The following is a 17961-nucleotide window of genomic DNA, read 5'->3' as shown; positions in this document are numbered from 1 at the left end:
GCGTAAGAACGTCTCCACTTCCTTGCAGCTCTTCAGGAAAGTGATGTCCGTGCCTACGTTAGAAATCAACCAATGGGAATGTGATACTTGGTTTGAAAAGTTGTCTTTTGTCATTTAATCTATGTCCAGTTTTTCCTTATGTTCACATTAGCACCAAATCATGTTCCAAGTAAACATAGGATGTGACCCTCACGAGAAGCATTTTCGGGGCCACTGTAGGATTCTTGGTCCTTGTGCCATGACTCCGCAGTCCCCCATTGGACAGACATGCTCTGCTTTCCTGGAGTCTTACCTTCCTGTTGCTGCTCACGTCGGCGGGGGCGCCTTGAGGTCAGGGGTCTGGCTGGTTTGGTCTTCCTAGTGTTTGTCAGGTGAAAGAAAGTTCTCCCTTTCATTCCTAGACATAACATTGAGCAAATGGAACATTCTAGCTTGGGAAGCTTTCCTTATGACATTTCCAGGCCTGGGGAGACTGAGTCAGAAGTGTCAGTTCTTTAACAGTAACTCTTGGCTGGATTTTTAGAGGCGACGCCCGCCCACACCCCCATCTTTGAGCCTTTAGAGTTTAGTTGTCTCTTGTCAGGGAATTAGGTTCTGAGGTTGTGCAAAAGGTGAATATTTCTGTGATCAAAATACCCCTTGAGAAATCCCCCTCCCCCAGCCGAACCTTCTGTGAGGGTCCCTGGAATTGTGTTCCCTGGTGAGAGGCTCACCATGGCTGCGTCCCACAGACAGGGGCCTCAGGGTTGGGAGCAGATTGTCTCCTGTGGACATTTCTTTCCCTCCTTTGCCTTTTGCCCCTGGGCATATAACATGGAATTTGCATCGGCTAAGGGTGGGCTGCCCGTTTTCCTTCAGCCTGGCAGGGGCAGAGGGAAGACCGTGTTGTGTTTCAGGAGGCAGAAGGGCCCGGGGTTCCAGATGGGAGACAGGGATGTGGGTCCGGGTCTCTCCTTCAGCAGGAATGCAGGGAGATATTATGCAGGTAATAGTGTGGCCCCAGCCCACTGGGACTGCCTGGGGGCTTTGGCCTTAGGTATGTGCAGTCTCCCCAGCAGAGATTCTGCTTCACTAGGTCTAGCCTGGGGCTCAAGAATTTTGCATTTCTAACAAATTCCCAGCTGATGTTGGTGCCGGTGGTCCAGGGACTCTACTTAGAAAAGGATCCTCTAGAGCTGCTCTGTCCAATACGGTGGCCCCTAGCTATAGGTGGCTATTTAAATTAATTAAAATTAAATAAAATTAAAATTTAGTTCCTGGGTCATGTTAGCTGCATTTCAGATGCTCAGTAGCCACATGTGGCTGGTGGCTACCGCATCGGCCAGCCCAGATCTAGAACGCTGCCATCATCATAGAAAGTTCTGTTGGGCAGTGCTGAGGTTTGAATCTCCGCTTCAACACTTACTGGTTGTGTGAGTTCGGGTAAATTACTTAATTTCTCTGTGCCTTAGTTTTCTAGGCTGTGAGAGAGAGCTAATAGTTGCTGCCTCCCTGGGTTGGTGTGAGGTCTCAGTGGGTGGGTATGTGAAAGTGCTTAGATGCTGCCCGGCTTGTGGTGAGCGCTGACAAAGGCTTAAGATTGTCCTCACTGCTCTAAGAGCCCCGGGGGTGGTAGAGGTGTCGGTCCAGCCTCCCGTGGCAGGTAAGTTTCCCGGGGCAGCGTGGTCAAGGCTGCTGGGGTGCGGTGCCGTAGGAGCTGGGACGGTGCCAGGCCGGCAGGGGGAGGTGCCGCGATTGTGGAGTGATGCCTGCTGTGGAAGGGGGAGGGGCTCTGTGTGGCCCGTGGCGGGGACCATTTCTTGCCTTCCCTCTCCAGAGGAATTGCCCTGGTTCCTAACCCACGGGCACAGGCTGAGCCTGCAGGAAGCAGAATCTGAGATGGGTGTTAGTGTGCAGGAAGCTTACTGGGGAGGGCGTGCGGAGGGACACCTGTGCGTACTGGCGGGAATTAGCTGCCGTGGTCACAGCCACGGCCTCCAGAGCCGTCCTCCCTTGAGGTCCTGAGAGGGTTGGGGATGCTGGATTCGACCTTGCTGAGGCACTCTCTTCATCTGAGGACGGGGAGAGGGGTGAGGTTGGGGGCTGCTGGATTCTTCCCCTCCAGCAGCTGGGGAGCCCCTGTGCCTGTCCTGGCTCAGGGTCAGGCGTGCAGCCCAGACCCACAGGCCTAGAGTGGGGGGCCTGGAGCGGCAAAGTCCCAGCACAGGAGCCCAAGGAAGCTCTGTGGCCCCCGCCTTTACCTGGGGGCTCCATTGCTCTGCTGTAAGGTGGGACTTTTGGAGCAGGTGGATTCGGGTGCCCCGTTGCTCAGAGTCTTGTGCCCCCAGGTCTGGTTTGCTCCACTGGCTCCGAGCCCCCCCGTCTCTGTACCTGGTGGTAGGGAGGTTTCTTGACCCTGTTTCTGCCTAGAGGCTCTGGGTTCCCCAGGGGACTCTGACCTCTTCCTTGGCGCTGGATGAGCCCTGCAGGACCACCAGCTTGGCCACACCCTCTCCTTGCCCCGTCTTGGGGCACCAGCCCCTGTTGCTCCTCTCTTTTCGTCCTGTTCCTGGCCAGGCTCTTCCTGGACATCCCGGGGGCTGGGTCAGAAAGCGGGTCTCAGCCAGCCTGCTTGATTCTCTGCCTGGCCAGCCCCACCTGATGTTGTTGCTCTCATTTCTGGGAAAGCCCTTGGTGCTGACCCTGTAGTAGTGGGGGGCAGGGAAGCCTCTTGCAGGTAAAGATGTCTGATGTTAGGGAGGCTGTTAGACTAGAGGTAGAAAGGCTGGCGGTGGGGACACTGGGACAGCCAGGAGTCCCACTTCGTTGTCTGCAGGGCCAGCTGCGGAGGGTAACGTGCTGCTTCTCTCCGGATGTACCGGCAGAGGCCGAGTTGACAGCGTTGGGGAAACTCGGCCATTTTCTGCCCACATCCTGGACAGACTTCCTTCCTTGACCATGCACAGCCCTGTCCAGACGGACGTCTCCAGAACACAGAGCGGTTTTCTCTGACCATACCAACAGCACCCCCAGACCACCCTCTCTGGCTCTAGCAGACACTCGGCTCTGTAGCTGCAGGGGTCTGGATGCCATGCCCTTGACCCCCCCACCCCACCCCCCACCTCCCCACTGTTCGTGCTGTCCCTGGAGAGGTGGGGAAATGCCCTGGAGTCCACCTCCCCCATCTCCCAGCTCCGAACCTTCTGGGTCTGTGTCCTCACCCGGGATGTGGAGGTGGTGATGGTACCCACCCCAGGAGGTCGTGAGAGCATGGAGGGAGTATGTGTCTGTGCATCCGTCCATCCCCCGGAGCGGTGCCTGGCACTGAATATTTCTTTTGCTCAGAATGTGCTCTCCCCTTCTTTCCTCTGCACCTGAACTTGCCCCCTGGCCCAAGTGAAAAGCATGCCTGGGGGTTTCTGTGATGTGGTCCACATGACTATACCTTTTGGGATTTGATTCAAACCCGGGCTCTGCTGTCACCCAGCTCTGACCTAGAGCAGCGTATCCCTCCCAGACCCCTCCCCCGTTGCCTGTTCTGAAACCCGAGGGTGGGTCATGCTTCCTGTGTAGGGGGTCAGGTGTAGGGAGGGGTTAGGTAACATTATTGCCTGGAGGACACCAGGGCAGCCTGGCACATAGTAGGTGCTCCTGTGAGGCTGGATCCTTCCCCTTTCCCCCCCGCCCCGGCCTTCTGTGACTGCCCCCCACCCCTTGGTTTGAACCCCTGGGACGTTTCATGTCTGCTCCTCGAGGTCAATAGAGCTGGGGTTTCCCTCTTTTGCAGCATCAGCCTCCGAGAGTTGAAGACCATCTTACCCCTGGTCAACTTCAAAGTGAACAGTGCCAAGTTCCTCAAAGATAAGTTTGTGGTAAGTTTCCTAGCTTGGCTGGCCTGGCGATTTTGTGAACTTAGGGTCACGTAGCCTTTGAGCCCTGTCAGATGGTGCCCAAGAGAATCCTTCACCTCCAGATGCATCTGTCCCAGTCCAGACAGAGGAACCACATGAAGGTCGTAGGACCCTGTTCGCAGACCCAGCTGAGGACGTCCTCCACAAGGACCATGTTTGCTGAGCTGCTTGACTTCCTCCCACCAGTATAGCCTTTCCATTTCCTCACCGTTCTGCAGCCTACTTTCCTTCAAGTAACGCGAACTAATGTGTTTCTTTTGGAAAATATTATGAAAGGTTCCTTATGTAGGTTGTCAGGGGCGTGGCGTTTTGTATCCAAGTCCTCATAACCTAGTTGTCCGAGTTGGCTCTTCCCTGGCTTTCCCCCCACTTCCCACTCAGCTGTCCTCCCACCCATCATTTAGTTTGGTTACGGTCTGGTGTAATTAAGCTGTTGGCAGATCTGTGGCAGGTTAAGTCACTCCGAGAGTGATGGTGCAGGGTAGGGCAGGTGGGGCCTTCCCGAAAGGGGTTAGGATGAAGGTGTGTAGGCCCCCTGACTGGTGCTCAGAGAGATCCCGACTCTTGTCAAGGAACTCTGTGACACTCTGTCTCCCTAGCTCCAGTTGCAGGACTCACGTGGCCTTCCCAATGGCAGCCCCAGTCACAGGCTTCCTCAGCCACGAAAGTGCATTCATTTTTGTACCAGTGAGCTCTCGGAAGAGTTAACCCATTTTCTGGCTATCAAGCCATCTTTTGACCTGCCTGGAACGTTCCAACTATTCTAAGAAGGCAGAAACAGAGACAGGGGGAGCATTTACCATCGATCGTCACATCGTTGGAATCTTGTTCTTTATCAAGGCTTTCCTGAGCTGGCGATACGTAGATGTTATTGGTTTGGTTTTGGGGAAGTCCTAGGGAGGGCGGTGGTGGTTTTCCCATTTTATAGATGAAGAAACTGAGGGTCTGAATGGATCAGGTAAATTACCCAAAGCCATAAGCAATTCGGGGGACAAGCCTTGACTGGAGTTGAGCTCTAACTCCAAAGGCTTGGTTAGTTTTCCCATGCTTTTAGAATGACCCTGTGCTAGGCCTGGATTTGGAAGTGTCTTCTGCCCCCAGAGGGAGGAGTTCTGCATTACCGCTCTTGGAGTTCTGGCCAAATCTCTTCTGTTGTGAAGGGCAAGAGCAGGATCTTACCCGGTGGGGCCCCTGGTGGGTATGTTCTCCAGGCAGATACATGAGGAAACCTGTGGACAGTTTGGGTTCAGAGGAAGGTGAGTTTGCTTGTAGCCAGTGCTGTAGGTCAGGCCTTCCGCCTGGTCACAGTGCGGCGGCCTGCTCCTGGGGAACTTCAGAGATCACGTGGTCACTTTTTTTTTTTTTTAATTTACAGGAAATCGGTGCGCACAAAGATGAACTCAGCTTTGAGCAGTTCCACGTGTTCTATAAAAAACTTATGTTTGAGCAGCAAAAGTCGGTAAGATAATTCTTGAGCAAAGGATCAAATGATGTCTTTGTTTCCCCTGTGTTTCAAAGTCTGGCACGTTCCTAAGAAACCCATTAGAAGTGTTGAGTGTCCGTTCTCGTCAAGGAAAGGCACGGCGGGAATGACTGGGACATACTATTTGCAACTGTTAGATTATAGACACGTGAGAGAGCTATGGGGAAAATGGGGGGAATGGCTCTTTCATACCCTCCTGGTGGGAATGTGAGAAGTCTGGAATTGCAACCTATTAAAGTAAAAAAGTCCCATTAACTTGGCTGCATGATCTCGTTGTGGAAGGAAATTTATCAAATTATTAAGGGGAACCATCTCTGGGTGGAGGGATTATGTGTGTGTTCCTTCTTTTTATGCTTTTATTCATTATTTATGAGAATATTTTTTATTAAGATAATATGCCATTTTAAAATTAAATTAAGATGTGCATACATTTTGACCTGACAGTGGCATTTTGGGGACTCTGTTTGAGAGAAATGAGGGCACGGGGACCTAGGAATTTATTACCAGATTGTTTATTGCAGCATTACTTAGGCAGGCAAAATACCTGGGAGCCATCTGCCTGCTTCTCAGTAGAGAAATAGCTAAGTAAATTATGGTCAGTCCCTACCACGCAACGTTATGCAGCTGATTAAGAAGTCTGTGTGTTTGTTGATCTGGAGGGATGTTCATGATATTTTGTGAGCAAAGCCAGCGGCAGATTCAAGCGAGGAACTAGGTCTGATGAAAAACCAAAACCAAAACCAGGATATAATAATCCTCCTCCATGTGTCTCTGTGTGTTTTATGAACAAAGGAAAAAGTATGGAAGAATACACACTAATGTTGATTTTGTCTGTGTATTGAAGGGGCTTGGGAAGATGGGCAGGAGACAGGATTGCATTTTCCTTTGCACACCTCCATTTTCTTTGACTTGTTCCGAAGAGCACATTACTTTCACGATAAGAAAAAGTTCCATTAAGTGTAAAGCTTAAAAAGTGGGGTTCGGTGCAGTGCATGGTGCACAGTGCCTGGTGGGTGGTGCACACCCCACAAACAGGAGCCTCTGCTGTCGGAAAAGGGCTTTGCAGGTGGCAGAGGTGGGTCCAGAGCAGAGCTGCAGAGCAGAGGGGATGTGGGACTTGGAGCCAGAGATCTGGTTTCTCCAACTAGCTGTGTGATCCGGGGCTGGCCACCCACCACACTCAGCCTCAGTCTACTCATCTGTGTGACGGGGGCAGGGATTCCTGCCCCACCGGGCTCTAGGGAGGATTGAATGAGGGCTTGGAACGGGGAGGTCAATAGTGCAGGCATTTTTAAATGATGAGCATATGAAAGTCACTAGAAGGGGGGCGCTTGGCTGGCTCAGTCGGTAGAGCACGCTACTCTTGATCTTAGGGTTGTGAAGTTCAAGCCCCATGCCTACTTATAAAAAAAAAGAACACACACAGTTGCTAGAACACACTTATTAATTGCCTTCTGCATGCAGGCTTGCAGTGGGCACAGGATGAGGCTTCTTGATAGGTGACCGTTGGCTGTGGGATTTGGGATGTATCTGAGGCAAAGAAATGGGGGCAGCATTTCTAGTCTGCCTAGATTGGACGAAAATACAGTATTTTATAGAGTAAAACATTCCATTGCATTGTGTTGATTTTCACATATTAGTTCTTGGTTTGCCAAATAGGGTAGAAAGACTCTGTAGGCTTTGGGGATTGAAAGTCCTGGAGTTCAGCCCCAGCTTGACCTTGGCTGACCACAAGTGATTTTGGGGAAAGTCATCTTTTTCCCGTTCACTCAGCCACCTCTGTAAAATAAAGGTATCAAATCAGGTCATTGGTTATGAAACTTTTTAAATTATATAACCTGCCTGCCCTTTTTTATATGAAAACTTAATTTAAAAAAACTGTATAAAAGCTGATCAAAACACGTTTTTTAGGTTAAAATCTGTTTTATTTAAAATCAGTTCTTGAGAACAATGAAAATGTTTTGATGACAATGTACAAGTGAAATCCAGAATAATGACAGTTGCTGTCTTACGCAATTGACCGGGATTGAGAAAAGCTCGATTCACTCAAGATAAGTAGTTGCAAATAACAGTTTTTATAATCGGTTGCCTTGAAATTTCAGGATGCTGTCTCAGACAGACGGCAGGCGAAGCTTGAGAATAAGGTTTGCACAAAAGCTAATTCATCTGCCAGCACGGGTTAACCCATTGGTGGTCTGTTTCCACTGTGATAAAATTCCACGTAAGACTTATTTCAACCTGCACTTTTGTTACAGTTCTTTCTAAGGCTAATGTGCGTGTGTTTGGGAGGGAGAAGAGGAAGAAGACGTTTGAGTCAGATTTCTGTAGAATGCCCGAATCCTCTGGGGATAACTTAGACTGCCCAGTTTTGGGGGGAAAACATCCATACCAGAGGTTGGTTCTGTTGGCCAGAACACCACATTGAGCCTGCATTCTGTTGGACTTGGCCTAATGCTTTAAATATTTTTAAAATGAATTGCCTACATTTAAAACTTAAGAGATTCCACATTAAGATCTAGATTTTCTGCTTCTTTTGGGAAAAAAAAAATGACATGTGGCTATATATGGGTCCTGAGTTCCCCATGAGGACTTCGGAGTAGGAAGGAAGCAAGCCTTCTCTGGTTTGCCCAGCTCCCACCCCACCCCCCAGCTCTCTACTAATTTATGTTGCCTACCGGTCCCCAAAGACTTTGGCTCTCTAGCACTAGAGGGTAGAACTGGCTTGGAATTTGGATAACAAAGCCCTAAGCTCTATAGGTAGTTAATGGCCAGCTTGAGAAACCTCACTACTCTTGTGCAGGTGAACGCCCCTCCCCTAGGGTCAGCATATAATTTACTTCCTGAGTTCCTCGCTGGCAGCACACAGCACAGAAAAGCAATAGCTGTGTGCTCTTTAGAGGCTCAGCTGGATTTCTTAGGCTCCTTTGGGGAGACAGAGCTGTTTATGGTGATAGACAGCCCCCCAGCCTAGATCCAGGAGTGGGTTCCTGCTCATCAGCAGCTATCGGTTCCCAGCTTGAGGAAACCTGTGTCCGACCACCTGCTTACGTAGCTGCTGTCAAGCCTCAAAGCTTCTCAAAGTTTGGCAGCAGCAGGAGGACAAGAAACTTAATCCCATGTGTGTCCCCCGTGATATGCCTCTAACTGGGCTGTACTAACAATATTATGAATAAAGAGCATAGCGAACATTTCTTAAGTGTAAACTATTCGCTGGGTGCTGTGCTAAGTGTCGTCCGCGCATCTAATTCTCTTCTCTACTTGTGTGAGAGGCGCTGTTGTTATCCCCGTTTTACAGATGAAGAGCCTGAGTCTCCGGGAGATTACTTGCTGGAGTTTATACAGTAACTTGTAAACTAGGTTACTATACAATAAGCTGCAGAGCTAGGATTTGAGTTCCCTTCTGCCCAGCTTTGGTGCCCAGCCACTGATAACTTGTCTTTAATTTTTAAAACATTTGTATCCAGGGAAATTTCAAACATACATCAGCAGAGGTGATAGTGTAACAAACTCCATGTACCCATCAGCCAGCTTCAGCAGTGATCAACTCGTGGCTCTCCTATTTCATCTTGCTCTTACCCACTTCCCTCTGCTCGGGGGATTTTGAAGCAAACCCTCTGCTCATGGGATTTTGTATTATTTCTCCCTTAAATGCTTGAATACCCAGCTTCTGCTGCTCTGCTCCCTCCCCACCAAACTGGGTTAGTGGCAGCTGGGCATCAGGTACTCACAGGCTCTGATCCGCAGTGAGGATGGCTGGTTAATTTCCTTCTTGCTCTTGGTCCAGGATTCAAGTTTCACCCCTGTGGGATGCGGTGGTCAGGTTATTGTTTGTTCATCGGTTTTTACCCCCTGCCCTTCCGTATGATCTATTCTCTGTACCCTCCGGTAGATTCCTTTGGAAATGTGTTAGGGTTCTGCATTAGCTGCATAAGAGTATCACCATGATGTTCATTGTTCTTTCAGTTTCTGGAGCTCGGGTATTTAGCTGGATTCTCTGCTTTGGGGTCTCATCTGATTTCAGCCTGAGGCTCTGGTCTCATCTGAGGCTCAAGTGGAAGAAGATCTGCTCCCAAGCTCATGAGGTTGTGGAACAATGAGTTCCTTGCAGGTGTAGGACTGAGGGTTCAGTTTCTTGCTGGCCAGAGGCCACCCACAGCTCCTAGATGCTGCCCGTAGCTCCCTCTGATGGATGGGGCTCTCCTGCATGGGTGCTGGCTTCCTCAAAGGCGGCAAGACAGGTGCTCAACCGCGATAGCGTCATCTTACAGTCCGAGACACATAATCATGTACATCCCATTACTTTTGCAAGTGGCAGGAAATGCAGGGGTGTGGACACTGGGAGGAGGACAGCCTGGGGCCACCTTAAAATTCTGTCCACCATGGGTTCCCATAAACCCAAGATTCAGAGTTGCTCTCCAGCAGCTCCCAAATAATCATCAGCTCCCAGATCGTGTCCAGTGTGATTCAAACAACAAGTGCCTTCCCAGCCCTGCAAGGTACCAGAAAACAAGAACACACAGCCTTCTACCATCCGTCACCATCCCCCTGGACTCTGAATGTAGGTGTCTTCCATTGCTTGTTTGCCTGTTAAGAGAGAAAATAGGGGCGTCTGGGTGGCTCAGTCGTTAAGTGTCTGCCTTAGGCTCAGGTCATGATCCCAGGGTCCTGGGATCGAGCCCCGCATCAGGCTCCCTGCTTGGCGGGAAGCCTGCGTCTCCATCTCACACTCTCCCTGCTTGTGTTCCCTCTCTCGCTGTCTCTCTCTCTGTCAAATAAAAAAAAAATTAGCTATAATTTTTTTAAAGGTGGCACTAACCTTGCTTTCGTGTTACTTGTAGCTGAGAGCAGTATTAAGTTTCCAGATGCTCAGTCTTTTCTGTTACATGGGGGTGATGTTACCCACCCTCCAGGCTTATTGAGAGGATAAAGAGGGCTCATCGAGAGCAGTCCCCCAGCAGAGCATCCAGCGCACAGCTGGCCCCCAGGACAGCCCGTCCTTTCCTGTGGCAGAATTACCTCGGGAAGAAGGGACTACAGCTGGCCTTGGTGCTTCAACAGGACCATCTTGGTCAGAGTCTGTGGGTTTCCCAGGGGGTCCTTTGATACGTCACTGCTGAAGCACAGGACCAGGCAGCCCTTGATTGGAAATTCATTTCTGATGTTTCAATAAATTGTATGATGAGCAAAGTAACGCATACTTACTACATAGAAGTAGGAAGCTCATACAAATAAAAAGATAAGTAAAATGTCTCCAAACCTTCTATGATTATACGTTGAGGAGAAAGATTAATATTTATTCTTTGAGCTTTTACATGGGTGCCAGTGTGTGGGAAGTGAGTCACATTCTGTCATGGTATTCTGGCTGAGGATTCCAGAGAATATTGCAGATTATTCTAATGGGTGGTTGGGGTGGGGAGAACCGTCCACAGTACAGAAGTCAGCAGTGAATCTCTGCTTAACTTTTTCAGTCACTGTCATTTTCCCCTTGGCCTCCTGGCACCGAATGGCTCACGTAACCTGCTACGCACAGAGGGTGTAGGGCGAGTCGTAGCCTGGAGGGTGCGCTGCCCCCCCCCCCCCCCCCCCCCGCCGGCCATGTGGGGAGACTCATTCCCTGACCTCAGGTTGACCTCGTCGCCTCTGGGCCCTTGCTTTTGTAGTCCCCATCCTTGGGCACAGTCCCTTCCCTTGTCTCCTGGGAATCAGAAGTCAAAGGTGACTTTTCCTTGTAGCCTTCTTTCCCCAGAGAAAATTAATTTGTCCATTATTTTAGGCATTCATTTAACACACATTTGAGCCAGGAGGTCACAGTGGTTAATAAAACAGACATCTCCCCTGACCTCATAGATCCTTTGCTGGGGCCAAAGGGGTCAAGGATGTCACCTCTAGTCACACGGAGCCAACAATGTCCTGGTTTGGTAGACTTTGACCACATAACCCCACACAGTAGTGGTAGAATAACTTAATTGCTGTCTCTCCACTGTGTGCCTATAGCATCTAGAATATTCTTCTCTCATTGCTAGGATGCCATTATTTACTCTGTGTGCATTTGCACGTATCGTATGGGCCAGTGGAGAAGTACCAAGGTAGACGAGGTTTGAAATTCTGACCCCATGACATTCTAGATACGTCATCTTGGAACACCTGCTTGTCCTCCCAGAGAAAGGGGGGGGTCTGTGACTGATGTGGGGTTTGTTTTACTGCCTTCCTGATGAGAGGGGCACGGGGGGTAACTGAGGTTGTGGCTGCCCTGCCTCAGCTCACGACAAGCCCTGTGAGTCCCCAGGGCTGCCCTGACAGACCCCAGCTAAGTGGCTGGAGAGACAACAGACCTCTGTCTCTCGCGGTCCGGGTGCCAGCAGCGCTGAGGGCCCACTGACGTCTCTGGGGAGGATCTGCTTCTGGCCACTCTCCCCGCTTCTGCTGTTTGCTGGCCGGCCTGGGTGCTCCTCGCCCCCCGTCTCTGCCTCTGTCATCACGTGGCCACCTTGTCCTGGTCTGTGCCTGCTCCAGATGTCCCCCTTTATAAGGACTCTAGTCATGGCATTAGGGCCCGTCCTAATCCAGGAGGACCTTGCCTTCACTTGATCACATCTGCAAAGATCTGATTTCCAAATAAGATCACATTCGCAATGGAGCGGGGAGGGGTTGGGGCTTGCACAGATCTTTTGGGGGCCACATATGTGCCCATAACACATGCTGTAATCTCCCTGACACGTCCCCCCCGTCCGACTGCTGCCCCGTCTCTCTGCCCCGGGACCTGTCCAGGAGCACCAGCAGCATCACTGTCTGCACCCGCCTCCCCCTCTCCGTCTCCTGAGCCTGTCCCAGCCACGTGTCCAAGCCTCCCCCCCCAACCCCCACGGCAGTTCATCTTGTCATCTCACCAGTGACCTCCACGCTGACAAAGCCATTTGTCTCCATTCTCCTCGCACTTCGCTCACAACATCCTTGGCTGGGTCTCTGATTTCTTGGTGTCTAAAGGTTGGTCATCCCGAGCAGGGCCTGTGCTTAGCCAGACTCTCCCCTCTAACTGCCTGCTTGCCTTGCATCTCACGCTGCAGTGTCCAAAAGAGACCGCGTGATGCTCCTCCGCTCTCCCCAGCCTCCACTGCAGTGGGTGTGTGACTGGCCGCTCTGTTGGATGGGCCCGGGAATCTTCTTGCCTTCTACCTTCCTTTCCCTGTGACCCCCACCCCCACAGCTGTCCTGTTGTGTTGCATCTTTGAATTCTGCTTCTGCTTGTGCAAGTGGTGAGCCTTTTGGCTTTTAATCCTTTCCCTGCCCTGCTCTGTACCCTGGGGGTGCTGATTCCCACAAATACATTCCCAGGTGCCTCTGCCAGCAGGTTCAGCAAGTGGGGTGACCAGGATGGAGACACAGGCATACGAGAGGGGAAGCTGGGGTGTTTCTCCCCATATTTTCTGGCTCTGGAAGCATCTCTGCAATAGGGGCACCTCCTTTGTCCCAGCTGTCCACCTGGCTGAAATGGGGTGGAGCTTTTTTGGTGCTTCATTGAAAAGAAGGAGAGGAACCTGCTGGCTTTAAAGATCTAGTAGAGTGGATAATTGACTGGGCTTTCTCCAGGTATAAGGAGACCAGTCTTGGGGTTTGGGTTTGGAAGGGATCTGGCCTTAAACACTAGGTCGACCTAGGAATCTAAGCAGCAAATGAGTCCAAATCCCAAAGAGCACACACTGCCCCAAATCCCCTTCTTTTTTCTTTTTTTTAAATAAAGAAATAGCTATGCTGTAAATCACATGTAAATAGAAGGAAGTACTTCTGAGTTTTTCTGAAAGAGTGGCTATTAACCTTTTTGGGTGACCTATTTCTTTGAGATGCTGATTAAAGCTATAGATTATCTTCCCAGAAAAAAAAAAAAAATGCATACGTGTGGAGATTTACACAGACCTCCTGATGCTTCCTGGGGGCCTGTAGAGAATTTTTCCAGAAGGTTGGTTTTCCACGTGTCATCCTGGACTCCAAGCAGCTTGGCAAGAGGGCCGGGGAGTCCAGAGCAGAGTGCCATTTATGTCATTAGTGCCTGTAACGTGCCAGTGGATGCATTTCCATCTGTGCCCTGAATTTTTCTTTTCTTTTTTTTTTTTTAAGATTTTATTTATTAGAGTGAGAGAGAGAGAGAGAGAGTGTGTGTGCCTGAGCAGGGGGAGGGGCAGAGGGAGAGAGAGAAGCAGGCTCCCCACTGAGCAGAGCCAGACGTGGGGCTCAATCCCGGGACCCCAGGATCATGACCTGAGCCGAAGGCAGACGCTTAACTGACTGAGCCACCCAGGCGCCCCGTGCCCTCAATTTTTCAAATGCTTATCTAATCACAGTCTCATTAAAGATGGTTAAGTAATGCTACCTAACATCAGTGATGTACATATTATGGAATACAAAGTTTTCAAAGTAGTGAGGCAAGACTGTTTGAGGTTGCGGAATAATATGTAAAGCCTAAAATGAACAGCTTAAAGTTTGGAGACACAGACGTACCATAAGATATAATTAAATGAATATCCATCAAACACATTCTGGAAGGAAACCTACCAAATTACGGAGATTGATTACTTCTCAGGAGTAAGACTAAGAAGGGGGGTGAGGAAGACTTCTCCCTTTTGTTTCATAAGGAAGTTTCTGCCATATTTGTCTGTTTATAAGTCATACCAATTAAAATTTTTTAATAAAAAACTGTTCATTTGCATTGAGTGGCTTGACTTGTCTAATGTTCTTATTTATGTGTTTTTCTTCTGTCTTCTATTTCAGATTCTTGATGAATTCAAAAAAGATTCTTCCGTGTTTATCTTGGGGTGAGGCACCTCTTCTGGGGTATTGTTCGGGGTGGCTGTGCTGGGCACAGGTGCCCTTGTGGGGCCTCCCAGTTGGGCCAGCTGGTGCCAGGAGGGCCACCTCTGTGGGTGGCCACTGGTCTCCACAGACAAGGTCTCCTGCAGGGGGATTGGCTTTCCCGAGCCTGTGGCATGGATAAACATGAAGAGCAACAGGGTTTGTGGAGTGGTGGGAGGGTGGCCTAGAAGGTTCTGTAGAGAAGCCTGTATGCCTTAGGACCTGCTTTCCCAGAAAGGAGTTTGGGAGATTCCTGGTTAAACAGGTTTAAGTGAATTAAAATGAGTCGATGCATATAAAGTGCTTCATGTGGTGTGTGGGGTGGCAAAGGGCTTGTAATAGTGATGATGGTATTATTATTACAGTGTAAGTGCTGCGGGACTTCTCAGGACCTTTACTGTTCTTTTTTTTTTTTTAAAGATGTATTTATTTATTTTAGAGAAAGTACAAGTGAGCTGGGGGAGGGGTAGAGGGAGGAGGAGAGAGAGAATCTCAAGCAGACTCTGCGCTGAGCTCAGAGCCCAACACAGCCCTGAGATCATGACCTGAGCCGAAACCAAGGGTCAGATGCTCAACTGACTGACCTACCTAGGCGCCCCAAGACCTTCACTATTCTTACTAATTCCCCAAGTGGGGGATTTTTGAAGTGTTCTGTGTTTCCCAAGTCTAACTGCCTGGGAAAATGTTTGGTCTGGAGTTAATAGCACCTAAAATGATTTGTGACACGCTGACCTAGGCCTGCTTTTCAGAACCAGCCCTCAGTGATGAGAACACTCTGGCAGCTGACCCTTCTGTTCCTTTCTAAACCAGAAACCTCAGGACTGCAAAGTACATATGAAACAGATTTGATTTTTATGCAGTATTTTAAGGAAGGGGTTAGTGTTAGACCATGAGGCTGGTTAGCAAAGAAGGTTACAGATATGCTCATAATTAAAGACATTAGACTTTTGAACCCTGAGTGTTTAGTAAAGGGAACAGCTAAAAGTGTCTTTTATCTCCTGTATTTAAAAAGACCCCCCCCCCTGACCCCCAATACACACATACACACACAGAGACACCTTGCAAATGCTCAGGGTAAAGTACAGATTTCCCTGGAAAGCTCTGTTATATAGAAACACTTTCCATAGAAACCAGGGTTGCTAGTCCAGTGAGGTCCCAGTATTTCAGTAACCGCGAGCATCCTCTACTGTGAGGCCATCTGTCAGCAGGCTGCTGGCTGAGGTGGAGTCTCCCTGTATTCAGGGTAAAGGGTTCCCTCGTCTCAAACAGAAAATCCTCCCAACATTGGGCCTCTGCCTGCTCCAAAGCCTATGTCTTGCATCTTCGGGTTGATTCTCCCCATCCACCCAGAATCTGGGGGGGCTTCATCTGGCCCCCACTCCTGCTTCAGAGCCCTCATTGGCTCAGCAAACTCTGCATGTGGCTTCTGAGGAGACCCTCTGATGGGCCCCTGTTCACTTCTCCAGCATCGGCTCGCCCGAAATGCTGTCCACATCCAGCCCTACCCAAGCATTTGCTGTATGGCTCAGGTCTGCCCCCCTCCCGCATTGTTCTCTCCCCCCTTCCTCCCCTTTCCCCCTTCTCTTTTCCATTAGGCCTTTGCATATATGGTTCCCTTTGCCCGAGACCCTTTCCACCTCCTCGTGACCCCTCCTCATTCTCTGAGACTCCATCAGCTGCTGCATCCTCCAGAAAGCCTCCCTGGCCCTCCAGGTCTGGATTCGCACCCCGCCCCCCCGCTTTCCATCATCACTGCATCGCCTTACTGCACTGCGTCCCCCAAGGCCACACTCCTGGAGGTGCTCTGCAGATCCCAGGGTGTGCTGGCAGCACAAGGGAGCAGCGAAATGCAGATTCCTGGGCCCCACCCTCCCGGGTTCGGGCGTCAGGGCCCCCCCTTGCATCCTCCGACGTCAGGGATGTGGGGTCTGTCACCTTGTCTCCCGGGAGGGACTCGCAGCGTGTCTGGTGGCAGCTTCTGTGGATTGTGCCCTGTCTAAATACCCTCCCTTTCCCCGAGGGCAGCAACACCGACCGGCCCGACGCCTCCGCCGTTTACCTGCACGACTTTCAGCGCTTTCTCCTACATGAGCAGCAGGTGAGAGACGCGCAGGGCTGGGGGAGCGGGGCGGAGCTGCCTGGGCCGCTGTCTCCCCTCCTCCCCACCTGCCACCTGGCCTGTGATTGAAACACAGTGCTCCCTGTCCAGGGCCGCTTCGGTGTCTTGGACTCTGGAAAGAGAACAGCCTCATCTGGGCCCCTTTCCCAGGCGCAAACGGAGGAAGGGGAGAGTGAGCGCGGTCCAGGGTAGCGGGGCGGAATGTGTCGTGTGCCCCCCCCCTCCCCGACTGGCTTCTGCTCCTTCTCTTGGCTCATCGCACGTGTCCCTTTCCCGAAGCCTTCCCTGGCTGATGGGAAGCTGTGACTGGGCAGACGAGCCTGCCAGGTCCTCTGGGGGATAAGACAGCATAGCTGTCCTTTAACGAATGACACATGGCAAAGTCTCCGGCGTGTTTGTGGACAGGCTGGTGGTGGAGTGAAGGGGTTTTGTGTTGGGCAGTTGTTTTCCATCAGAGTTGTTCTACCCATTTTTGGTTGTCACAACTGGGCGGCCTACAGGCACCTAGTGGGTGGAGGCCAGGGGCGCTGTTCTACGTTCTGAAATGCACAGGACAGCCTCCCCCGACCAAGGGATTACCTGACCCCAAAGGTCAGTAGTGCTGAGGTTGAGACACTCTGGGTTCAACTGAGAGAAACCTGAGATCCTCTTACTAGCTGTGTGACCTTAGGCAGGTGGTTTGACCTTTCTGCTCCCCAGTTTCCTCTGTAAATGGGGATGGGAGCCCTACTTCCAGAATTCGTCAGACTGTAATGATCTTTGTGTATGTGTATGAGTATGTATAAATGTGCATATACATGTAGGTACTTAAATTTTTTATATATTTCACTGGAGTTGTCTTTATTTTTTTCCTCCTTATTTAATTTTTTGGTTTTGTTATTTGTTTTAATCGACTTTATTTTTTTAGAGCCGTTTTAGGTTCATAGCAATATTCAGTTCATCTACTTCTCCAAAAACTCGGTACTGCAGAACACCTCAGACACAGACAAAAGTGGACAGACAGGCTGGCATCATGGATCACCATGTACCCATCACTCAGATGGAGAAATGATGCACGTGTTTCCAATTTTATTTTACCTCTCCTCCTCTCCATACCTGTGTGCCTCCCTTCCCTTCCCCCTCTTCTTCATTTACTTCCCCTTCTTCTTCATACTCTCTGGAATATTCTAAAGCAAACCCCAGACTATGTATCATTTCATTTGTAAATGCCTCAGTGTGTCTTTCTCCAAGATACTTTTTTTTTTTTTTTTTTTACGAAACATAACCACAGTAGTCCTGTTCTCCCACCAGCACTAACTTCTTAATGTCACCCAATGTATATCCCACGTTCAGATTTCATTGATTGTAGAGAAAATAATTTTTTTTTTTTTTTTGCTCGAGGCCAGCTACGTGGAGGCCCAAACAACGGTGGTAGCCCCGCAGTGCCTGATGAGTGGGGACCGAGGACATGGAGAAGCCATTGCTTTCCCCACGTGGGCTTGAACCAGAGTGACCAAGAGAGGGCTTGTTTGCTCCCCCCGAGACGAGAGCTGAAGTGGGGTGCACTGAAGGGGCAAATGCACTGTCTGTGCACCTTACATGCTGGGTACTGTGCTCCCAACAGCATAAAGCAGAGAGAGGGGCGC

General features: G+C 50.2%; 1 protein-coding gene across 5 annotated transcripts in view; it reads left to right on the top strand.

Annotated features, from left to right (window-relative positions):
* The window catches only part of PLCG2 (phospholipase C gamma 2), a 172260-nt gene that overhangs the window by 91216 nt on the left and 63083 nt on the right, over positions 1-17961 (top strand). For all 5 annotated transcript variants that reach the window (XM_078063830.1, XM_078063829.1, XM_078063828.1 and 2 more), the window contains 4 exons: positions 3767-3851; positions 5266-5349; positions 14137-14180; positions 16243-16315. In XM_078063830.1, coding sequence (XP_077919956.1) covers positions 3767-3851; positions 5266-5349; positions 14137-14180; positions 16243-16315 — 286 coding nt within the window. The remainder of the gene's footprint in view (positions 1-3766; positions 3852-5265; positions 5350-14136; positions 14181-16242; positions 16316-17961) is intronic.

This window comes from Halichoerus grypus, chromosome 15 (assembly GCF_964656455.1).
Source record: "Halichoerus grypus chromosome 15, mHalGry1.hap1.1, whole genome shotgun sequence".
NCBI classification, from domain to species: Eukaryota; Metazoa; Chordata; class Mammalia; order Carnivora; family Phocidae; genus Halichoerus; species Halichoerus grypus.
The sequence above is the reverse complement of the archived record's forward strand: the minus strand, read 5'-3'. Positions and strand labels throughout refer to the sequence as shown.